This window comes from Phaethon aethereus (assembly GCF_964289735.1).
Source record: "Phaethon aethereus genome assembly, chromosome: 3".
NCBI classification, from domain to species: domain Eukaryota; kingdom Metazoa; phylum Chordata; class Aves; order Phaethontiformes; family Phaethontidae; genus Phaethon; species Phaethon aethereus.
Window position 1 is genome coordinate 128,798,094 of NC_138576.1, and position 24,539 is coordinate 128,822,632.

Here is a 24,539-nt window from a genome sequence, read left to right on the forward strand (position 1 = left end):
TTACAAGAGCACCTAGGTAAAAATTCTAGATCATTTACCTCTAGATAACCTCTTTTGTAAGAAGATGATTTAGCTTAAGGAAATATGAACCCTAGCAAACCCTTACCGATTGTCCGTGCTGTGAACAGGGAAGTGAGGATACAGAGCACAAAGGAGAGCAGCGATTGAAGAATTTGAAGTGCTCAGCGAGTATCTGTAGAAAAACATCTATTAGTTTCCCTGCTAACAAACACTGGCCACTAGCACAGGTGTTCAAAATATTTTGGTGTCCCAGGGAAGGGAAGGACAGCAGCAAAGTACACATACAGGCAAGGAATTTACAAATGTGTTCCTACAGCAGTCAAAATAAACAGATAGCGACAGGAAATAAACACACGCCTGAAACATTCCTATGGCAGTTAAGTAATGCGGTATCTAGAAGACAACAAGACTTTCACTTCTTGCAATAGAAGACATCTTTATACGTCCATTATGTTATTAGAAAAAGGGAAAGAAAATCAAGGAAAAATCAAGTAAACTGCACACTGCTCCACCTTTTGCAGGAGAAGTGAAAGAAGAAAAATAACCCTGTCTTTGGAAACAGCAAGTTACCTTCCTCCTCCCAGAAAGAGGAGCCCCAAAGCCATGTGGTGAGCCAGGTGGAACCCATAGTTCATCTCTCCGCCAGTCTTCTTGTGCATGAAACGGCAAAGCTGAAGGACTTTCAGGTTTCCAGAGCCAGCCATCACCATCGCGAGAGACAGCAGCAAGACGCTCAAGCATGTTTCGAGATTATAGTGACCTGTCTTCAAGTAGAACAGGGAAGGCATTATTACACTTCTGTGGTCAAACGCACGCTTCTGACTGGTCTCATGTGCTGCTTTCTACCCCCGAGTTCAAAAAACATATTCCACAGAAAGAGGGAGAGCAGAGAACCAGCAAAATCCTTAACAGAAATGATTCACAGCCCTGCCACATTCTATAAATAGTCTGTAATACAGAAAAGTAAAAGGGACGCTTTTGTTTCCATTAAGGTTTTGGTAAGGGTTATCAAAGTACGTTACACAACAAAGCCTCCTTTTCATTGAGAGAAAACCAAAAAGAACTTACTATTGAAGCTGTTGGTGCTGACAAACACTTCAGGAAATCTGTTGCATATTTGTACTGGAAAGAAAAGAAATGTGTACTAAATACAGATGCAAAAGATAAGTTACACCTCTATGGAAATTGAAGGGAAAAAAAGAAAAACCTCTTACCAAGCACTTAAAGGCTGCCAGATTTTCTGAACCAGCAAATCGAAATCCCAGTGACAAACATGCTCCAGCAATGATGTAGACATGAGCTTGCCTAATAAGCAACATAAACAGGAAATGACCAACTATTTCTCTTTTCCTCATCTGAATACACATCACAAACTCCTTTATAGTTAAAGGGAAAATTGAAAAGAAAGACTTAGCCTTTACAGAAAACCGAGACTAAAATTCCCTAAATCTCAAGGGAGAGATTTTTTTTTGGCATACTGATATCTCTACAAAGAGTTCAGCTTCATTTTTCAGAAGAATTTTTTACACGTTACTTACGCCAGCGTTTCTAAACTCAGATCTTCAGATGAAGGCAGCTCTGTCGCATGAAGAGATATACTGTTCTCTCTTATGATCTACAAAAAGCATAAGAGGAAAAAAAAAAATCCAGGGGAAACAGACTAATTAACTGAAACTCTGGGCATTGAGAATTTGTAAGTGATACAAAACAGGTCTGTTTCACAGGCATATAAAAGCTGCTATTGCTCCACTGTACTTCTGATCCAAAAGGGACACCTTTCAACCCTCCTGGATCTGGTCCCTTAAAGATTTCTAAAACAATGACAAGACTGTGTCAGAAGCACAATGTTACTGCGTGTACTCAAATATGAGAGAAAACAGAACAGGATGAGACCTCAAGAGGCTATGTAGTCCATCAGCATCCTGTATTTCTGATATTTGTCTAAGTTATTCATAATGCTCAACTGAATCCTCCTTGCAGCAATTTTGCACCTGGCTTCTTGCTTGGTCAATGTGGAGGAAAGCTTAAACTCTCTCTGGGCACCACTGTATGTCTTGAAGAGTTGCATCCCTCCTGAATCCTCTCCTCTAGAGAAGATGGGAGTCCCCAGTGCTCCCGTATCAGTCCAGGAATCCAATGTAACCATCATCTCTGTCACGTGAATGCGGTTAACGTACATTTTCTCGTGCAGTTCATGTGACTAAGGAAATGTTCACATGCAGGACAATCCAGTAAGATGTAAAATTGGAAGTAAACACATTACGTGTAAACACCTACTTGAGGCACGTTGCTATTAACCCACTTAGAATTGGGCAAGATGTCATCCCACAAAATCAGGCATCGAGCCAAGGTCTAAAAAAAGTGAGAAAGCCAAAACATAAGGAAAGAAAAAAAACCAATACAAACATCAACTATTTTTTTAGTGTACTAAATGCATCCAGAAATGCAGACAATCCAGCTACCCACTAGCAGCTTCTTCACTGTTTCTCAGTTCCTTCATATCAGAAATGACAAAACAGCTTTTATTTTAACAAATTGAAATTTCTGCTTGCAGAAAAAAGAACCACAGAATAAATCCTTGCAAGGTCTGTATCTTTAGCTGGTAAACTGAGATGAAAATTCACTATGTACTTATAACAGATGCTGAGGCCTAACTTATTTTTTTTAATCCGTGAAATTAATTTGGGAAAAGCTATAAAAATTTACCTAAACATTTATTTTAACATTCCGCATAAAATGTACCATTCTGTCTCTAGAGGTGCATGACAAGCAAGCTGCCTTACTACAGGCAGAAGTTATCTGAAGATATGAGTTTGTCTGGCAAGCAACAGGGTTAGCAGCTATCTGAAGAATTCTGCATGATAGGCATATGGGTTGGATTAAAAATTAAAAGAAACAAAAAAATTAAAATAAGATGCATTTTTAGTATTGTCAAGTAGACTGAGAAATGAAACAAACAAAAAAAAAATCTTACCCTCAATAAAAGGAACTCTGGTTTTACAAAGTCCAGCAAGTACATGGTATCTGGTGCTTGAAGCCAGTCAGCAATGGATCTGCAGAGCACAGTAAAGGAACAGGGTTTCCAAATAGTATTTCAGCAACGCACAAAATTAAGTAAGCCACACAAAGCAGAGCGAACTTTACCGCAGTTTAAACTCCCATCACAAGTTACTGCAAAATGTCCGAGCAATTCCAAGGTTAATACCTGTTATTAGTCTTCAGGTAGATCATAGCAAGCGCAAGTGTGGCGCCTGGGCAAGTAACGTCCACGTTTATGGTGTCTCCCTCCTGTGAAAACACAATGTGTACTTACGGACCGGTTGACTAGGAAGGCAAGGGCCTGTAGTGATGTGCGGAGGCATTCAAAGTCACTGGGTGCATTGAGACACACACCTCTACGACTTCTAAGCTATTTTCAGCTTAAATGAGCAAAAAGTCATCAACATGTACCTTGATTTGATAACTGGGAGACTTGTGCTTCTCTCTGTGCATTCCTGCTTGGAATCGCCTGTGACCCCCAACCATGTACTGGTAAAGCTGCTCGGGAACGTTGAGGTCTGACATGCCTATCAAATTACTGCCATGCTAAGGGATGAAAAGAAGAAGAAATAATATGGCAGTGCCTTCCTAGATGAGGGGAAAGAAGGAAAAAAAAAAAAAAAAAAAAGAGAGGTGCATTCGGCCAAAGGCAGTTGGGAATCAAAGACAAAACAGCTCTTATTACCCCTCCCCAATATATAATGATGCTTCTACTAACTGCAGTTGAAACGGAGAGAGGCACTCACCCCTAGGCAAACCATGCCTAAGGCTAGCCCAGAGGCAAGGGAATAGGACTCTCTGTCTGTGCAGTACTCCATTTCTGGTCCAGGGGGACGACCTGGAGAAAACAGTGAAATTAATCTGAATTCCAAGCTAAGTAAACATTGTTTAATTAAGCACTACATTCCTAATGAAATGCAAAAAAAACCCCAAAACTGTCTCTTCAAGAAAGTCAGGAAAGTTCTCAGTGGAATTACAAGTAATTGTCACTTAACCCATCCATCACCAAATGGCAAACCCCTCCAGAAGCAGTATATATTGCTAAATGATATTGTCAGAGTTCAGAGACACAGTGAAAATGCCCTGTTACAATTGTATGTACTTTAAGACCTCTGAACCTATCCAAATGCTGTCAGCAGAGTTTAAATGCTGTTGCCAGAAAAGACTGCACATATCAAATTACCAGAAACATAACACATACAATTTCACCCTTAAAATTTATCCCATTCTGTATTTAATAAACCATACAGTCTCTTTTAACTAAAGTTACATATAAACGTGGATAAGAACTTAACTGTTACAAATAACATCAGAAGAGCTATGCACAGAGTGAGGACACAAATTGGATCAGAAGTTTACTGTTCAGAATCAGCTCTTAAAGACTACTGCTTAGAAAGCGTTAAACAAAATTTGGAACAGGAGAATTTAGGACACGATGGCTGTACTGCCACGAGCCTAGTGAGCCAAAAAGACTGCCCTTGCAAGGGGAAAGCATTTTTTTCCCCCCACTCAGTGCCTCTGTTTCTTGTTTCCACAGCAGCAGCTACCTCGTAGACAGACAGGAGAATGAACAAATATCTGGGAAGCATCAGATGTCTTGTGTATAGACCGTGCAATAGATCTATCTGCTCAAACACTGTAGAGGGTCAGGATCTCTGCAGATACGGCATCCAGCTCAGGAGGGATGTGTAATTACAGCAGGCCTTTTACCAAGTAGCTGGCAACCCCAGAAACCCCAGACCAGCTCTCAGACAAAATTTCCAGGTGGAAAAAGTATGTAGGTCCAGCACTGATGCTGCCACATTTATTCTACTAAGTTCCACGATTGTTCTATGCTATACAAATACATGGTTCACAGTAACCTCCGTTCCCCTAAAAACAGAAGATGTGGTTTAGAAAATGAGAGGTAAATACTGTGGTGGCAGATGTATAGTTAAAAACGTTGTAATTCTCAGCTCCCTGATGCACTGTGCAAATCATTCACACCCTGCGATTCTCCCAGTCCTCATCCCATTTTTCTCCGCGCTAGCACCTACCTATTTCAGCCAGGAGAACCTCAGCTGTGTGCCTGTGAGCAGTGCCCTGATAGACAAGGCCTATTCCTATCACAGCAGCCACCTGCACATTGTGGGGGACATCCAGCTCTGTTGAAGTTGGTGGCAGGAGGGCAGGTATGTGGATGCTCAGGAGGCGTGTAATGGCCATATCCATCGTGCCCAATTTGGCAGCAGAAACGCCAAGCAACAGGCCGATACTTGTCATCTCATGACCCTGAGGAAGGAAATATCAGCGACCAAAGAAAGCAGACATGTTCAGAAAAGGAAAAGCACTTGTCCCGCTGTTCCATTCACCTATCCCAAGGAGCTGTGCACAATATGGAAAGATTTAGTGATAAAACTGCTGAAAAATCTTTTAGACAGAAATAACATTAATGAAGCAACTCTGATACTCTCCCGCACCAGGAAACTTCCAATTCAGCGTTTCAAAGAAATCAGTTGACTTTTCTTTCCTGTTTTGTTTAAAGAGTTCAAGTCCTATAGATATTTCTCTCTGTTGCTGCTGAAAGCAGGCCTCACCTTTGTTAAGTAGTCGTGTATGTTGAGCGTGGCAAGTTTTGTGAGATGCCCGTTGAGACCCAGAGCCATGAGGAAGCCTGCGTACTCATTCGCTAGTTCGGCAATTTTGGGCTTGTTATAGACAATCCAAGCAGAGTCTATCTGTGAAGCAGGTGCTATCTTCAGGCCAGCAGCTACCCCGTTGTGAAAGCTGGCCCAGCAAGCCATGTTAGGAGGCACATCGATGTTCCCACTGTTCAGATCAACAGTAGTATTCCTAGGAGGAGCACGGCCTGCCCACGATAGAATCATTAAAAGCAATTAGGTGAATCCAAACCGCTTCAGAAAAATTGCGAGAGGTTCACCGAAAGAAACTCTGACCAACGTACCAGTTAGATTCAGCTTAGGGATGGGCAACTGCTCTGTTGGAACAGGATGATACGAGAACAAAGTGAACATTCCTCGTCCAACAGGTAGTGCCATGGTTCGCTGGCACAGCTGTAACAGCCTGTTGGGGGGATGACAGAAAAACCAAGCCAGTTGCTTAATACAGAAAATTTTTCAAAATACATGATGTAAATGAACCTATAGACAACAGGCACTGGACAGACCGCTTTTTCCTGACTACGAGATAGCATGTTGTCTTTTTTTTTTTTTTTTTTCATAGGCTAAACTTTTGAACCACATCTTTGGTCCTTACAAGATTAACCTCAAAGATATACTTTAGCTGACATTATGTTGAAACTTGGCTCTATTTTTCCCTTAAAGCTAGGTGCTAGTTAAAAGAAATCTGTGCTACGGACAATTTAGCAGCCGTATCAGAAAGAAGGTGAAAGGAGAAAGCAAAACAAAGCTGATTGCTGTATGGGATCTTGCTATGACTAGTGATCACATCTAGTAATAACCTGTGTACAGAATTAATAATGTGCTTCCAAGAATGCTGACCACAATTCTCTATGATTTACTCTGGAAACACTTTCTAGACTTGTTAGATTACTCAGCTTGTTAGGTCAGACAATAATTTGATGCATTCCTTTAGCTTCCTTCTTCTGTAGAGTGTTTTGCATGCTAATGATTTTCTGGAGTTTGCTTTTCTTTTGTTTTTTAAAGAAGATACTTTATACACCCCTAAAATAAGCGAAACCCCCAAAATAAATGAATAAAGAAGCAGGATGGGGACAACTGTGAGGTCACTAGGCATACAATGGTTCCAACAGGAGGTTTCAAAAGAGAGAGGGATGGGACAGTGAATTTGCTTTCTGTAGAATTAATTAGGTCTCTTGACCCAAGCCTTGCTTAGACCTAAGATCAGCCCTGAACAAAGGGCTCTCCAGTTTTAGGCAGGGGATGGACAATGCTTTTTTCTCTACAGATGCATTTTCTCTACAGTGTAGGTCCTGCTTATCTTTCATACTTTTTAGGTGGTGGTGGGGAAAAAAGCTACAATCTGCTTTCAAACCCTAACACATCTCAACATACTGTTTGGGGTTCATACTAACACCCTTTCCCATACGCTGCTCCAATCCGGAGAGCCCTCCATCTCAAATACAGCAGAATTTTGATATACACCAAGCTTCAAAGACTTGGATCATGAAATCCAACCCTCTTCTATGTGTCCTTCACTCAGGCCTGCCTACTGTAATGTTCAGTTCAGACTAACATTTACTGCACTGTTTGGTTAGGCATACTTAACTTTAAGCCACCAAAAATGTTCAAACAATTTTTCACCCCAATGAAATGCTAACAAAATACTACTAGAAACGGAGACAGTTTTTACCGGTTTTCTTTCTCTTCTATGTATTCGTGGTCACTAGCTTCTGGCATCTGCACTACGTTGACACGTACAGGACGGGCACTCTGAAGGAGCCTGCGTACTTCCTGCACTCTCAAATCCTCGCTCCATATTAGCGACATCACTTCCTCATTCATGTCATTCATGCCATCCTCATCCTCTTCCGATTCGGTTCCGGAGGGAATATCGGAGGACAGCACTGGGCCCACAGACTGCAAGGGAAAAAGAAAGGCAAGAAGTCATTTCCATAGTGTACATGGATATGGCTAACTCTCAGAAAGCCAGCAAATACCAGCACCACAGCCTGGGTGCACTCAGCACAATTACCTGCACTGAGATGGGTCTGTAGATAGAAAGGACTGAGATTAGTGCAATCAGGAACGACGCTGTTCACCCACTCCTGACACTTACTTAAAAGACCATGAGGAGTTCTGAACATGGTAACCAACTACTTTTGCCACCTAAATGGGATAAAGAACTATCAAGAGAGGAGGAGATGACATCTCAAATATGTCAAAGACGCAGCAAAGGCTGTTGGGCAAGGACTGACAAGCGAGAGCTTGAAGAGGTGACATACGAAACAGTCATCTTTCTTTCAAAACTATTCCTTGTTTCAGAGCAGTAGTCGGAAAGGGCTTTCCCCTCCCTGCCTACACAATTATCTATGATGTCTGTGAAAAAACACGTGTGGTTTTTTTTTTTTCGACGTTCAGCAGTGAAAAACAGAAGACTAGATGAGCATTCTGATGTATATCAGAATGGAGGTTAACACAGTCCTCTGGTGACACCCTGCTTTTGGAAGTACCAGTACCTACTGACTCTCAGCCCAGTCAGAGCTGCTGTCCTGCATATTCTGTTTGGGGACCTGCTTTATTGTTCGAATCATTGATGTTTTCATGAATTACAGCTTTCATTTGGATTCCCCCCTACAACAACCTTGGAAAACCCAAGCTACCTATTAAAATAAACAGCCAGCCTGCAAGGCAGTAAATTCCAAATGTTTGTTGCTGTCAGCCAACCTGGCTTTCACCACAGTACCAGAACATTTTTTGGACTTGCACACCAGAGCTACACCACCAGAAAAAAACCAACCAAAACATTTCACTGCTTAGAAGCACTGCGGAAAAGCCCTCTTTCTATGCAAGATTTATGAAATCCTTATTTAAAGACTCTGTCCTCCCCTGTTTATTCACACCACACAAACGATGCACAAGACCACTGACAAGAATGGCAAGGACAGCATAGGCCAGGATGCAACAGAGTATGCCCACGATCTGCTTGCCCTACACTTGCTTCAGACAAGGCTGTCACTCTGCGTGAAGCATGGTTCATTCTATTTTTGGAGAGTTCTGCAGAAATAAGCTTTCCCGCAGAATATACAGTTTCCTTAGAGTCTGACACAATAATTTTGACATTGACCCCAAAGTAGGCCAGCATACTCCTCTTTCATGGATGAGAGATTAATTTAAAAAATAACATGGCAAATGATGACAAATACTGATCTGATAAATCCAGGAACAAAAACCCCCACACCTCTCTCTAAACTGGTAATTTTTCCTGTTCTATACTTCAGAATTTCAGCAAGCTGAAAGGTACAGAATCACACAGACTAGATCAAACACAGAGTCTTCCTGAGGCTCACTGGTAACACATGACACCAGGAGTGCAAGTAAATTAATAGCTGATGAATGAAAACCAATTTCTTCTGATAAATACGCACTAAATCTCAATACATAACTGCACCACCCATATAGCCAGCGTCCGTTTTGAAACAGGAAACTCCACCCTGCCCTCCTGAGAAATGACAAACAATTTGGTGCTTGAAGATCACTTTATCCTTTTAAGGTAACATATATTCGAGGCATTGTTATAAAGTAAGTGATAAAATCAAATTTATCATCATTTTAAGATTCAGTGCTGTTACAGTCAGGCAAAACTTCACCAGCAGAAAACAAAATGGATTTTTAATGAATGGTGGGACATCAGATTTGAACATGTAGATCATTTATTTTTCTGCTAATTTTTTTCTTTTAAATTAACTTTTTTGATATGTAGTCATGAAGTCTCTGTTCTAAAAAGTCGGAATAATTTTAATATCACTTTCAAAGTTAAGACAGCAAAAAGAATCTTGACCAAGAGGTACTTGAGACTACGAGTCCTTCTTCCTGACTTCTGGAAAAGCTACGGACGATCTCTCTGCTACTAAGTGCTTTTATGCATGACACAAGCCAGCTTTCAAGAAGAGTTTTGGCTTCCAGAGTGTCCTCAACAAAACAGACGCTTAAAAGTGAGCTACAACTCAGTGGGAATCACTAGCACCTTGCAATCCGAAGAAAGTGTTTAGAAGAAAAACACCACACTTTTTTTCCACTTTACTTCAGGATACAAATAACTAAACCCTTTTTAAGGACAAAAGGCATATAAAGAGTGTATTTCAGAAAGCAATCCAGTTCTTCCAGAGGAGAGGGGGATGCCAGCTATGCATCCCACTTCCTTCTCCCTGTGCCATTGCTGTTTCGGTGGCAGAGTCTCTGGATAGAGCATCAAAACCTCTCCAACACCTCTCAAAGATGCAGCCATTCTGGCGAGGAGGAGGACTTACTGTGGCAATCAAATAGCTCCACAGGCAAAACGTTTGCGCACCATGCCTCGATTAAGTTTAAAATCTTTTTTATATTGACAGTTTCCACAGCTATGCACGTACTCTTCCTGTGCCGGATGCTGGTTTTTATACCGAAACCCTCATATGCATGTAAACCCTCAATGTTGAATTCTGCGCCTTCTGATGCCCTGAGCATCAGCAAATGGTGGGGAAGTTTCTGAACAGAGTGCTCTGCCCAATACCCGGTATCGCGAAATCCGTTGATGCCCATACTCACAGATTTACTCTTTTGCAGGTTCCCTTCACACGCCTGTTTGGACAGGTCCTGGCGCCCGATCAAGAGACAAACTGCTTCTGGCCAGTCTGAGGCAGGCTGCTCTCGGCAGTAATATATCGCATCTCTGATAGGAAGAGCTACGCCAAAGGGGAGAGACTCCAGATCTCTCAAGGTGAAACCTTAAAATTAACAAGGAAAAAAGGAAACTTTTTATCAAAACTAGATAAAGTGTATTTCATGTTATGCAAGCACAAGACTATTACCTACGATCGTTACTGTTTTGCACAATGATAAAGCTGCTCTTACCAACATTAGTCATCCAAATAACTAACTTTTCAGCCAGGCTGGAAACAGATGTGCTGTGTTTGAAACTACATCTGTAAAATCAAAGGGAATAAAAAAGAAGCCAATAAAAGCTAGTCCAAAACTCAGCAGAAAGTCAAAACTCCGAGTTTAAAATAATACAAAAAACCCCATACCGATTGTCATCCTGCCCCATTTGCTGTTTTCGTTGTCCTAGGAAAGACAAGGCCATATTACTCCCACATTCTCCAAGCAGAAGGACAGCATGTAACAAACACAAGACACTGGGAGATACTATGATGGCATCAAAGCATCATTACCTGATGTAATCTTGTACAAATAATGGGAGGCTTCGTTAGATACAGCGCTCTCATCACCAAGTATGTACAGAGCCACACTCTGGATGGGAAAGAGACACCGTAAGACAAAGTCACTTTAGTGTGAAACTATTGCTATACTGCCTATCAAACAGGCAGAAGGTAACTTTAATAACTTAAATAGCGGAACAGGTTTATTGTGAAAACATTGTTTGTAAAAGGAGATTGAAACAACCGGAGTAAGTAACAAACTTTTATGCTTTAGATTTCTCTGGAATTTTTGAAAAATAAATCCTGAAATAATTAACTGAATTTTCCCTAATAATTGTTTCAAAGATAAAAATATATTCTAAACAGAAGAACATGTTCCTAGTTCCTTCTCTCTCACATTTCATTTAATTTCTCCTGCAAAACACACACATCTTCTATAGACACCATTTTTCACTCAGTGTCCTCCACAACTTGAATATTGGCTACTTTGTGAAGGCTCCGAGTGAAAAGTTGTTCCCCATTTAACACAGAGTCCACTTCAGCTATCTAGCCAACAAAACCAAAGCGATCTGTTACCCTGTTTACTGGATTGCATGCCAAAGGCGAGGTAAAAAAGAAGTCACAAATAAATATCTTTTGTGTTTTTCATTAAGATCTTCCGATAAAATACGCTGCCGACATGCCAGCTCTGCCCTCTGCTTAGGCAGGTCAGGCAGAGGTAGGAGAAAAGACGGAATTGGGCAGACACAGGTGAGAGCCTGATGTAAAGGCTACAGCTCTTGAGGCTGAATGCCGAGGGAAATTTTAAGCGAAAGCATCAGCACCTTAAACAGTCTTAGTGCTGATGCTTCAACCCTCCACCCTCTGAAGCAGAGGACAAGCTGACTCCTGGGAGCTCAAATCGGAGACTCTGCAACTGATCTCGGACGCTTGGGTCAGAGCAGAATCTCTCCTTCCTGCTTTTCTCTTCACCCGACTCAGACTCAACACCTCTGCTTCAAATCCTACATTGGCAGGTTTTCTCCATAAACGCTTTGTGAATAAGTGAGCAAGGCTGACCAAGAGCTAACATCAGCACTTGTAACTACTCATGCAACTAACTATTCATGTTGATACATGCCCAAGAAGAAAGCCGGGAAATTCTCACTCACAAAATACAGTTAACTTTGAGTTACATTATTACTTTGCACATGCCACTACTGCAAACCACAAAAAAAAACACAAGCAGTGAAGCATAGGCCACTCACTCTGCACTCACAAGCTCTCCTTCCCAACCTCAAATACCCCCTCCCACCTGCTAAAACCCATCCACACCCTTCAGTACTATTAAAGTAACAAAAGAGAAGATGGGACTCCCAGGGATTTCACTCTGCAACACATAATATTCCCCTGTGGTGAGGCTGACACTGCAGAGTTTACTATATGGTGGGGGGTGCTCAAGAGAATTTCATGCAGATAGATGAGGTCTGCTCAGTACAGAGCAGAGACACTTGGAGATGTTTAAGTCTCCAAACAGTACAGCTACAGCAGAGTTACTTATCACAGGCTCAATATCCCTCCAGCTCGGCTGCTGCTCTGCTCCAGTACGCCCGTTGCTCCACACAGTACAGTTAAATCCTCTGTTACTTAACTTCCCACTGGGGACGCTTCACTCGCAGGAAATTAAGCAGCTGGGGCAAACCCTGGCCACAGTGCTGCTATGCTGACAGAATAAAACGCATCCTTTTTGCCAATGTACATACCAGTACTACCAGTTTGCTCCTTTCACAGATTCCAGGTAAGTAAGGATAAGGCTGCACTCCTTCTCCCTTTAGACAGGAACTCAGCCACTGAAAGATACTTGGAGGCTCAGCAGAAAAAAATGAGGGATGGTGCATGAAACCTGTTTGGACTTAACCATATAAACAACAATGACATTGAGTTCATGGCAAATGCACAAAAATTCTCCACTATTCCCACAACAAGCCCTACAGTACTTTTTTTAACAACAAAAATATAGTATTTCCCCAAAACATTTACAAATCACATCTCCCTCCTGTTAAATGGGAGTTTATAGCTAGACAGTAATGAAAACTTGAGACACCTGCCTGTCTTTCAAGAACAAAAATTATCTCAGCTCACACTGAAAAAGAATGAGTGTAACGAGTAACTCTGAAAAACCTCACTGAACAGTCTTGTAATTCAACAAGATTAAATTGCCTGAGAGGGAAACCTAACTATCACCTCTTTGCCTTCCCTGTCCACAAACATGAGCAGCAAAAGCCTGAGCAATGCTCTGAGATTTTCTTTTGGTCAGAAGGAACAGTAGTTTATCTTACATGACTAGTAAATTTTGGCTGGTAGGACACTGAACAGGTACACAGACAATATCTGACCTTATTTTAACTTTAAGTTTTGTGGGTTTACCTCTGATTTAGTTTTTATGAACTATAAACTGAGAACCTGCCAGCCTAGCAATGCTTTCCACAAGAAAGGCACATCTCTCTACTACCAGGCTTTTCCATAGTTGTCTGCTAAGATTTCTCAGCCAGTCTAAGCCGGGAGTTTGCCAAGATGAAACCATCATTCCCTCCCAAGTCCTTGTTCTGTGGAGCATCCCATGAGGCACTGGACTGGAGGCACCAGCTCATGGCTATACTATGCTAGTTTCACTCCAGTCTTCTTCCTCTGAGGAAGCTATTAAAATCAAAGGAACAAGGCAACCTCAACACTATAAGCCCAGTTTTCCATATTGGGCTTAAGTCTTGACCAGCTTTAAAGGGAACAATTACCAACACAGAGATAATTTGCACATCGTTATCACTGAACATCCAGCTTTGCAAAGCCTTAAACTCACCTTGATCAATTATGCAAGTCTGTCTGGAGGTTTTTACAAGGGCTGGATAGTCTCTATAGTAATAATCTATATAAGCTTCAAGTTTTAAGTCCCTAGAACGAGAGAGAGGTTAATCACATTAGAGGGGAAAAAATACTTTGCGCATTTCTGTGACATTTTCTGTTGAGTTCTATTAAAGTTTGCGTACGCACTAGGTAAGGCGTGAAGTTCTGACTTCCTTAACTAAGACCACTCATGGGCATTGCCCATTCCCTAAGCAGTGAATCTGTATGTTTAATTTTGCCCCAGTGCATTTCTCCTCAGCTGTCATTCTTCTTTGTCCCACATCACAGTGATCACTGTTACTACAGTTTCCTCCAAAGTCCAATTGTTAAAGCTAGATAAGCTGCTGGGTTATCTGCAAGACATGAACGCATACAATAGCTGCCAGCCTCAAAAGACATGCATTTCAGACTTGCTTCTCATTGGCATGATAAAATAGAGGACAGGCCAACCTTTTCAGCACTAGGACTGGATGCCACTTCTGGGAACCATTTAGCCAGGCAGCTATAGTAGGTCCTACTGGGGGAGAATCTATAACCATAGAAAAAATTTGGTAGAAATAGCAAATACAACTCATGGAGATGTTACTGGGCCTTTTACTTAAATATGTATCTGTATCTGTCTATATGCATGCAATGCAAGTTGAAGGTGGTTGTGGAAGACATGAAGATGTAGTCACTGGCTGCAGTAAAGATGCCACAACAAACATTTGACAGATCTCATGAGCTGAGCTGTGACAATACAGCAGAAAAAACACAAGCTGCAGCACCTAAGATTTGTGAATCACACTGATGTTGGGAAGTGGCCAGAACCATAGAAGAGATTTGCTATGGCAAATATCTTTAAGCACAATAAGATTTTAAACCTTCATCCATTTTCTTCAAATACATTAAAGTCTCCTCCACTTTGGGCAATCCTCAAATTCCCCATAAAAATAATACATACGCATCATCAAGCAACACTGCATTATATATAACATCTGGCAAATTGCAGTTGGGCATACCTGGCCAGCTGAACCAGAAGAACAACAAGTGAACGAATTCCTTCTCCCATTAGACTATTCAGTTTGAGCTCCTCATAGATGAGATGAAGAACAAAGAAAATAGCAGGAATATGGGTGAAAAGGAGGGTTGAGGAATCCAAACTAAGGCTCTGTGAAAAGTCATCCTTTGGAGCAGAAAATTCCAGAGGGTCCAGTCGCAAAGCTTTGGCAACAGGATGAGATTCAAAATTCTTATGGTAGTCAGAGCTCAAGAGATATTCCCAGTCCTAGACCAAGCAAACAGGAAGGAGTGGCAGAGGTTCCACAGTGAACATAACAGTGCTTTGGAGTTATCTTGCTGGAAAGTTACAGAAGATGTATTGGTTTATGGGGAAAAAAAAACAAGTGTGATTGTTGTGTGGTAAGTGTGCTACACAAACCCTGGAAGCCACAGAGATTCAAATGTAGAGTTTCGTCCCTTTTTTTCTCCCCTTGTGTGCATGAACGAATCAAAGCCTGTTATTTGAAACAAAGTAAAAGCAAGCTGAGAGTACCCTCCTTGCACTGATATCCTGTGCAGGAGACCTCACTGAGTATTTATGCAGTTCAGCTAGTGGTCCCAGCCTTCTTTGTACCTCCCCTGCAAGAGCACATCAGGCATTAGATCCTGATCTTTGTTCCATATAGATCACAGTCCGTAACCCCATGGGCTCACAGAACTGTCAACCCACAAAAAGCTGACAGCACCACTGGACCACCATAGCTCATAAGCCTCTTACGATGGGATGATAGTAAGCCTCATCCACTCTACTGTTTGATTATGTAAAAACTTCCTATTCCTGTCTAGGCAGAACTCAGTGAATTGATCTTAAACACTCCACTAAGTTCGTTGAGAATCAGTGCGTTCAGTGAAGTATGTAATTTGATGCTCCTAACTTGCTCAAGGTGCTGAGTAGAATGAAAGTTCTCATTCCCCTGGCTAAAGGGACAAAGCATCCAGGAGAGATTTGACATTGTCAGGAGACTATCTGGGATTGCTTTGTGATCCACGTTAAATTCATTCCCAAGTCCAACCTACTTCTCTGGGAGCGAGACCCCTGACAAGCAAGGTCACATGATGCAGCCACTACACAGGGCAAAATATTTTTCTTCCCCCCACAGGCTTGTAATCTCAGATGAGCTCAGCTGAAATGCAAGTCACAGGGTGTTTCCTCTGGTTTGCCTTAAAAAAACAAACCAACAAACACATGCCATCACCCCCACCACCACCCTCTGCCTCATATTTGTAAGAGAGAACCACTTCTTACTTCATCTGACCCCGTTTCTGATGGTCTAGCCTTCTTTGGAGCAATAACTGGTGAGAGTGATCCTTCAAAGTCAAGCTGCAAGCAATAAAAAGATCAGAAGTAGCACAGTATTGAAATTCCCAAGGTTGCATAAGTGAATCACCAATTCATACCGAGTATTACATGACACTGCTTTAGGTACTTCTATACTTTGCTTTCATGTAAAACATACACTGCAATTAGATACGATCTGTGCAATCTATACACAGCTAGTTATTCTAGTGTATGGTGCATGAATTTCAGTTTGACTGCCTAACGTCTGGTATTTTCTAGGACAGAGCTAATGCCAGTAATGTAGAAATACTGTAAGTGCTTTCAGTTCAGCTGCACACATATCCTTGCTGCTTTTTCTTCTCCTGCAAGTACTGCAAACATACTTGCTAGCGGGAAACCCACTTACAGAAAACCCCAAATACATTCTCTAAACCAGCTGAAAAAACCCAGAAACTTTAAACATCATAAGTTGAAAAGTACATGGAAAAGCCTCCTTAGGAAACAGGAATCTGAGTTGTGATCTGTATTTCTAGCAAGAATAAGCTTAATATGGGTTAGATTAATCAAATCTTTAATGCACCAGTGTTAGTCATGAACTGGAGTAAAATCTTCATAATTTATTTTTACTTGACCAAGACAGTTGGTGGCAAGTACCTTATAAATATATTTCATTATAAACACAGACTAAAATGTATACCTGAAACTTAGAAATACAGAATTGATTTGACGGCATCTTGCGATTTAAGACAAGATATAATCCATTTCTGACTTCGGTGCCTCTCTAACCATTTTGAACCTTGAAGAATTATCAGTAGTTTCAACGTAAACTAGGAAAACAAACATATGAGCATGCTTACATTCCGTGTCCAGGACAGCCTCTCTGTGTTGTAACCCATCATATTCATGAGACATGTTACAAATAAATTCCATTCTGAGTGATAGCTTGGTCCTCCTGGAGCATTATAAGCATTGTACCACTTGACAAGCATCTGTACAGCTATCTCCTTGGGCAGGATAGCTTTGACCCCTTGCAGACATCTTTTTACTGTTGAGAAGAAAAAAAAGTGTGCTTTCCATCTTACCTCTTCATACTTCTTCCAATTAGTGCTATAAATCTCTAGAGGTCTTTTTATTGGACCTACTTCTAACTCTCCAGAAACTCTTTCAACAAAAGCCACACCACACAGCCTCCAACAGCCGTTCCTTTAGTTCAGGTTGAGCACAGCCCCTCTTAATTCACCACACAAAGGGGAAACAAAGTTCCTTTTTGCTCATTACTGAAACCAACTTCTGTCTGAAATGGCACCTCAGCCTTTCCTCAAAAGGAGTAACATACACAATACAGAAGAGCAAAGCAACCTAAAGAACAAAGGAAGTTCTAAGAGTGCAGCACGTGAAGTACTGAAAGCAGAGCACACCTAAATAAATGGTAGCAGCCTTGGAAGGCAAGTTAACAGAGCTTGGAATATGTGGTACTGAATCATTACAGTCTAAGCCACACATAAACTACTTCAAAAATGAACCCTCAAAAATTATGGAGCATATTTCGTGTGATGGATTCCGAATCATACCTAGTTCTGAAGTGGCAATTTCAGGAATTGTAACGCGAACCATCGTATTATTGCTGAGTTCCTGGAAAAAATAAAAAGTAAGAGTCAAATTATGAAATGCGTCTTTAAGTAAAGCCAGGGCCCTTTTCTATCAATTCAGAACTCATTTATATATTAAGCATATTCCTAATTCTTGGCTATTTACTACACTAAAGATTTGCAACCACAAATGCCAGCTCCATGAAAGTCTTGAAATGGACCCTGAGTTGAATCACTTGAGGCAATCAGTTAAATTCTGTGACTTCAAGGGTATTCACATTTTTCTCTCTGTAGAAGCCACCAATGCTGGTGTGATATTTTGCTGTTGGTCAGGAGCTGGTAGCAATGTCTTACAATGCAGTAGAAGTAAACCTGACCCTCACTTCATTTCCCTAACAAAGTGTTGACTCACATTACAGGATAATACCTACTAAAGTCACTCTGTTGTGGACAGGATCCCTCAGAGCGTGAATGAATGTCCCAAGCTGCTGAAAAGTACAGTCTTCAACGTAAGTTGAGTCATGAAGTTTGGAAGATTCCCTTAGCTCTGGAACTGGCGACAAAAGCACACCCTGAAAAGTGGTAAAAATGATTGCTTAGAATTGTTGAAATAAGAGCATCCGAGCAAAGGACAGCTAAAATTGCCATTTTTAATATACTTGTAAGTATTTTGAAAACAACTGTAAATCTTTCCAATCTCTGCCTCAGCAGTTCTACAGAAATCATAAATAAACAGGGCAGCACTAAAGAGATCTTCTTTAAACACTGCTTATTCAGGGGTTTTACAGAAGAAAAAGAAGAGATTTAGCTCCAAAAAGATAACTTGAAAGTTAAAACCAATCATTTGAAGTTGTTACAACTAAACCCTTTCCAATGTGGAACTTCCTTTCTTCTTACCTCTTCTAGGGGCCCCAGATGCTTATTCAATGGCTTGGATGGAGTGCTGACACTATCCAAGGGAGTACTTGGCCGAGGCATTTGGCTGGACATTGTCAGGGATGGAGCAGGCAGTCCGGGAATAAAAACCTTCCCCACCTTTTTGTGAAGAATAAATAGGAAAACAGGTAGTTGGTTTCCATGCTTGTGCTTCCACAAGCTTGCTTACATATACAGACATTATCAGATTTTAACATCTTATAGGAAAAGTTTTAAGAAAACTGGATATGTACTTAAAGTCTCTGAAGAGAAGATTAAGGATTACTTCATGTAATTACTTTCTTCAGATGATGACACACTGAAATAACTACTGTATATGGTCAGTATTGTACATTATTGCTACAGATCTACTCCCACTAAAAGTTCTAGCAGAGCTTCACCGAGAAAGCTCTACTTTCAGAGAGTATACTTTTTTAATATACATATATACGTGTATAAATACACACACACGCACAAATTGCAGTGTCCACGGTTTCTGCATACACAGAGAGAGCACAGTGCATCTCTCTAAAATTTAAGAAAAAGTCTGTATTATTTTGGATGAATCATGTCCATCCTAATAACAGCCCTTTGTAAAGCAAAATAACTTGACATCTAAAACTATCTGGCATGCCAGAGAGAAGTTTGAAAGGTTTTTGTTCAGAACCAATTCTTATTTTCCATATACTTGAAGTTTTCTTTCTTTGAAAGCATTTTATTACTTTATTAGTTTACTATCACTGAAAACAAGCTCCAGAGATTATTTAAGTGTACCACAAGGTGCCACTGACTCTTCAGAACTACCTTCCCAGCACTGCACATAAACTACACTTGGTGTGTGAGCACAGCCACCTTCCCAAGTGATGAACACAGGATCCCGCTGTACAGCCCAGCTTGTAACCAAAGATTCAGACATTTATTTTGGGGTAGAAGAATTTTTACTTACTCGAACCACTCCAGAATAAAGCACTAGATTTCCACTGCCTTCCAGAACCAGCAGTGTATCAATGCCCTGTAAGAATCAAGCAGCATATTCAGCTTCTTGTATTTGAGTAAAAAGACAAGAGTTGGACGACAGTGGCAAAGCAGGATACTCCACAGTTAACAGTCCATACAGAGGTACGTACCTGCACTGGAGCTGCATCCTTTGCTTGAATATTGGTAACAGAACCAAAGATCAGCTGCGATTTATCATTGCTCTCTTGAAATTTTACACACCTAGAGATTTCAGAAAACAACAGGAAACATAAAAGGACTGTCACATCTGTTGTTACAGAAAAAGGGACAGAAAATTAAGAATTGTGTTGCATTACAGTTACTTTTATTGTGGTATACCTGATTCCCGCCTCCTTCCGAAGTTTATTTTGCCCTGCTAGTCAACTTATTTTTAGTCTTCTGGTCAACCTACTCCTACTGTGCTAGTCTAATTAAAAGCCCCAACATACTTCTAAAGGGTAAAGATGAGGATAAATAAGAATACCATTCAAATTACAGTGAATGTTCTCTTGCAACTTCTGTTTTATTCAAATAGTCCAAATCACCTATGCCACCACAGATAAAAACATGACATACAAGAGCCAGTGACATACCACATGTTGTCATAACAGACTCCACTAGCTGGAGGAATAAATATGTTAAAACCCATATCTAGCTGGTAATTTCTAGAGTGCTCCTCTTTGTTCGCCTGTCCCCAAGACAGGGATGCTCACCGCAGCTGGAGCTGGGATTCCACTAAAAAGCACAAGAACTTCTGCCCACAAAGGTCAGTGGTAATAAACACTTTTGATGCTTGGGAATTCTTCTCTCTGTAAAAGAGACACAACGATCAGCACGCCATTTGGTCTACTATAAAAATTTTAATGAAGGAAAACACAGTGTCCACAAGCTGTAGGGTCATGCTAGACTTCAATTAGCAGTGCATCAAGTTGCCAGAATGCACCAGTCTCAGTCATCTCTCTTGAAATTGATTTTCTAGCACTCCAGTCTTCACATTCCCCACTTTCTGGCATGCAGAGCACATGCTATTTGGCTTCGTTCTCCTGTTCAACCTTAGGGTTTTGCCCCTTTGGATGGTCAACAGAGAACGAGATACCCCCCTAGAAGATCAGGAAAAACCCAAAGCAATGACCAGGTTAGAACCCACTTTGCTTTAGAGATCTCATCAAACCATTCACCCGCTCAGAGGGCCACAGATAACAAAACAGGCAAAACTGTTCCAAGTGCCCAATTCTCTTTTGAAGGGAGGAGGTATGAGTCCATGAATCTACTTTAAGGTGGCACCATTTGCAGAAAACACACATTAAAATAAGCTGTCATTTTACTTTATTTCCCCCCTGGCAATGGAAATCCAGAACTTCTCACACGCCAACACAAGCACCTAACCTCATGTTTGTGACTGTTTCTGTCCACAGATGATCTATACATAGCTCGGGAACAATCGGTTCGGTTTCTGGTATAAGGAAGGAATCACTGGAAGTGCTGTTTGGCGAATGGGTAATACTGTGCCTCTTCGGTGACTGAGCATTACTGGAGAAGTTGAACCTCTGCACTCCTGAGAAAGAATGCACTCCCAGGGCAGGAGAATGAGAGCGGCTGCAAGCAAAGACATAAGACACTACTGAAAAGTGTATTTTCAAAATCAGGTGGAACCCAAGGGAGTTCATACGCTGGTAGAGACTTTAAAAACAAACCAAAACCACCCTAAACCAGTAGCTAGTTCAGTATTAGTTTCCTTTAACAATACAATCCATCATAGGAAAACAATTATTAATTTCCAGTCAACTCTGTCAGAACCCAATAGATGAGATTTCAGAAGTAAGAAAGAAAACCAACAATTTAAGTTGCACAGTCCATTCCATCAAAAACCTCTCCCAACCTGTTCCTTCTAAATACGGCTTTCTTTAGAAAAGCTAACTGAAAATACTCCTGGGACTCAAAAAACCTGCAGACATGCCCTGACCTCGCTACAGGCTGGCTGTGTGAGGACACAACAGCCTTTTTGGCTCTTGCACACCAGTTACCCTCCTGTGCTATAGGGATAATAGCACACCAAGCGTCACAAGGGCATTCCAAGAGGCCTTTCAGATGCCGTAACAGAGGAGGCACCTGTGCTTTAGATGGACAGACTTGTAACGGCAAAGACAGACAGCAGCTCCAGATGTGCGTCCTATTCCATAGCTCGTATTCTTTGGTATCATTTGTCTATGCACCATGTTCAGCACCCACCTCAAAGCAGCCATGTTGGAGATAGACGGCGAGCGGGACTGCATGCTAGGCGATGACACTGATCTGCTCTGGCTGTGGATGGACGAGTAGTTCTGGAAAGGGGAGCCCACAGGCGAGTCTCCTTTTGAGAAGCTTCTGAGATGAGCAGTCAAAGAGCTGCTAGTGGCCACGTGCTGTGGTGTGCCCAGCTGCTCCGAGAATTTCAGCACTGTGTTCTGCTCCTGGGAGAGAAAAGAGAGCTGTCTATGCACAAACACCACATGGGCCATAACAACTAGGAAAATGCTCAAATAACTTGCTTCATCAGTTAGGTGTTAAAAATTTATGCCTAGATAGGTGCTCAGCCTAAGACGTTATTCTTACGAACCATGCTCTCTCACTCCCAGTCACAGAAACTACTCCTATGGTTTTCAGGGCACTAAGTTGTTTGGCACTTTTAAGCAGAGTCAAAACCTTCTAGTACAACATAAGGAATAGCATGATAAGCACAGTGTACTTTGTGACCACCATCACGTGATCTCCCTGACAGTGGTACAGGCAAACACGTGAAAGAAACTATTAAAAAATCTAAAACAAAACCCACACCAACAAACATCTTGCTCTCTTATAAATAAAATAAATCACACATACCAGAAATTTCTAACACACACACAGCCATAAGGGCATGTAAACACGCACAAAAACTTTTGTTAGCGGTATTTAGTCAACAATGAATTTGTACCTCTGGCTTTACTCTCCGAAGAGCCCAAACAGTATGTAAACTCTGCACAGTATCATAGGTCATCACAATGGAAGGTTCAGCACTGAGAAACACGATCCTCAAGGTGTAATCAGCAACGTACTGCACTCTAGCAGAACCAAAGACGCCTGCTAAAGAAGCAGTTCAGTTAAGGTGGAAGAATCATTTCTACAGCAGTGTTACCAGTTAGAGGGTATGAGCAATGCTAACCCTGTTTCTTCTGCAGCCTGAGTTTCTTTCCTGAACAGTTTCTCTGCTCATGAAGCAGCTAGAACAACCCACTTCTGAATTCTTGAAAGTGATTATTTGCAAATTTTGTAATACAGAAAAAGCTAAAGTGACACATTGTTTGATGCCATACTGATGGACTCCAAGTGATACATCTAAAGATGTAAACCTACCTCCAGACTTACAGACGAGAGGTGTTATCTCATCTAATGGGTGTAGCATGCTGAACATAGTAGGCAAAGGCTCTCTAGAAAGAAACCAAACAAATCATGTTCAAAACCCAAATGCTAACAAGCTTTAATTGTTCTCTCTTGTAGCTAGAACATGTGCTGCAATCCCAAAACAGCTCCTCAGACCTTAACAAATCAGAGCCTGAAATCTAACAGTAGAGACATATATTCTGTTCACAGAAATTTGTTGGATTAACTGAGTAGAGTCAGACAAAGGCTAGTGTATCAAACAGGATTAGGTCTTGGTTTACGTGTCGGAGCACTTGGGAACGACCCCATCTGGTGGCCACACGACAGACTTTGGCTGGCCCAAATGAATACAGCTGGCGCCAGCTGAGTTAGGAGGAGGTGGAGTAGGAAGACGAGAAAGCCCTTAACCCAGACTCAGCTTAAGAGTTTAGGTTCTACAGCTCCCAGGTCCCAGACAAGCAAGACAGCCATCAGGTCATTTGTATCCATCACAGAGCAGCAATCAAGCCACCCATCTGTGGTGGCAGTAACAAAAGGAAGAATTTTCATGGAAAGCCAGCTTGAGTAGGGTCAATCAGGATTTTTGCAATGTACTTTCTTGAACATTTTCAGGTCCTCCATGTCTAAACCAAACTCTAAGGATTAGAGAGTCACAAGTGCCTGGAATGGGCACATAAAGCCCAAGTGAGAGCAAGTGGCAGTATTAAAAGCTGCTCATCAACACACCATTGAACTCCTTACTCTGCTTCTCATCTGTATGTCCAGCCACAGAGCACAGGGTCTCCGAACCTCACCAGATAGGTAACAGGATGCTCCATACATTTAAAGCATCCTGTAGCTCAGAGAAAATGTCTCAATGACAATCCCTCAGTGAATCTCCCAGTCCACCATCACAGCCTAGAAGCAATTCCCCAAACAAACCTGAAATCAGGCTAGTAACACTCATATTGTGCCTCCCATACCCTACTCCCAGGATCACCACTCCCAACTCATTCTTAAGACAAGACAATATCAGAAGAATGCCATAAATTGTCGGTATTCAGTCTCTTCCTGCTATTTCGTGGTGTTTCACCTGCCCCTAACATGAACACACAGATCCTTCCATTATTGCTCTTCAACTCTTGCAAGTCTGTATTAGATTAGCAAACAGTCTATAATGAAACAATCAAAGCCACTCATTACATACCTGGGTGGACTTGGAGGTACTTCATGTGAAGAACTGCTGCGCTCAAATAACAAACCATATTTTGTTGGCCAGACGTTTGCGACCTATAAAAGATTACAAATAGATTTATGAACAACAACAACAACAAAAATCAAATGCTTACAATATCGATTATGTTTCATATCCGAGTATCTTATTATAGCAAAATAAGATGTTTAGGCTATTTCTTGAGAGAAGGGTAATGTAAGTCAGAGCAGGTTCTCAGACTATGAAATGGTCATACCCATACTTTCCCACATCATACAACTGGCTGCCACTGCTCCCAGAAGTATTCAATGCCCTGAGCACACAGCCACACTTTCATCAGCTTTGTTGCTTTCA

At 41.4% G+C, this 24,539-nt stretch overlaps 1 protein-coding gene across 1 annotated transcript in view; it reads right to left on the reverse strand.

The window, feature by feature from the left end:
• ANAPC1 (anaphase promoting complex subunit 1) overlaps window positions 1-24,539 on the reverse strand; it is a gene marked incomplete at both ends in the record, with an annotated part of 32,856 nt that overhangs the window by 7,158 nt on the left and 1,159 nt on the right. Inside the window, 34 exons of the mRNA XM_081997590.1 lie at window positions 107-193; window positions 592-785; window positions 1,090-1,143; window positions 1,236-1,326; window positions 1,560-1,636; window positions 2,299-2,373; window positions 2,996-3,074; window positions 3,227-3,309; window positions 3,472-3,606; window positions 3,807-3,898; window positions 5,097-5,331; window positions 5,637-5,908; window positions 6,005-6,123; window positions 7,393-7,619; window positions 10,287-10,465; window positions 10,593-10,663; window positions 10,766-10,802; window positions 10,910-10,988; window positions 12,640-12,788; window positions 13,734-13,825; window positions 14,779-15,044; window positions 16,065-16,139; window positions 16,955-17,142; window positions 17,669-17,729; window positions 18,118-18,258; window positions 18,584-18,721; window positions 19,548-19,613; window positions 19,729-19,819; window positions 20,311-20,406; window positions 20,984-21,193; window positions 21,827-22,047; window positions 22,548-22,693; window positions 22,967-23,040; window positions 24,180-24,262. Of these exons, the coding sequence (XP_081853716.1) occupies window positions 107-193; window positions 592-785; window positions 1,090-1,143; window positions 1,236-1,326; window positions 1,560-1,636; window positions 2,299-2,373; window positions 2,996-3,074; window positions 3,227-3,309; window positions 3,472-3,606; window positions 3,807-3,898; window positions 5,097-5,331; window positions 5,637-5,908; window positions 6,005-6,123; window positions 7,393-7,619; window positions 10,287-10,465; window positions 10,593-10,663; window positions 10,766-10,802; window positions 10,910-10,988; window positions 12,640-12,788; window positions 13,734-13,825; window positions 14,779-15,044; window positions 16,065-16,139; window positions 16,955-17,142; window positions 17,669-17,729; window positions 18,118-18,258; window positions 18,584-18,721; window positions 19,548-19,613; window positions 19,729-19,819; window positions 20,311-20,406; window positions 20,984-21,193; window positions 21,827-22,047; window positions 22,548-22,693; window positions 22,967-23,040; window positions 24,180-24,262 (4,283 nt within the window). The remainder of the gene's footprint in view (window positions 1-106; window positions 194-591; window positions 786-1,089; window positions 1,144-1,235; window positions 1,327-1,559; window positions 1,637-2,298; window positions 2,374-2,995; window positions 3,075-3,226; window positions 3,310-3,471; window positions 3,607-3,806; window positions 3,899-5,096; window positions 5,332-5,636; window positions 5,909-6,004; window positions 6,124-7,392; window positions 7,620-10,286; window positions 10,466-10,592; window positions 10,664-10,765; window positions 10,803-10,909; window positions 10,989-12,639; window positions 12,789-13,733; window positions 13,826-14,778; window positions 15,045-16,064; window positions 16,140-16,954; window positions 17,143-17,668; window positions 17,730-18,117; window positions 18,259-18,583; window positions 18,722-19,547; window positions 19,614-19,728; window positions 19,820-20,310; window positions 20,407-20,983; window positions 21,194-21,826; window positions 22,048-22,547; window positions 22,694-22,966; window positions 23,041-24,179; window positions 24,263-24,539) is intronic.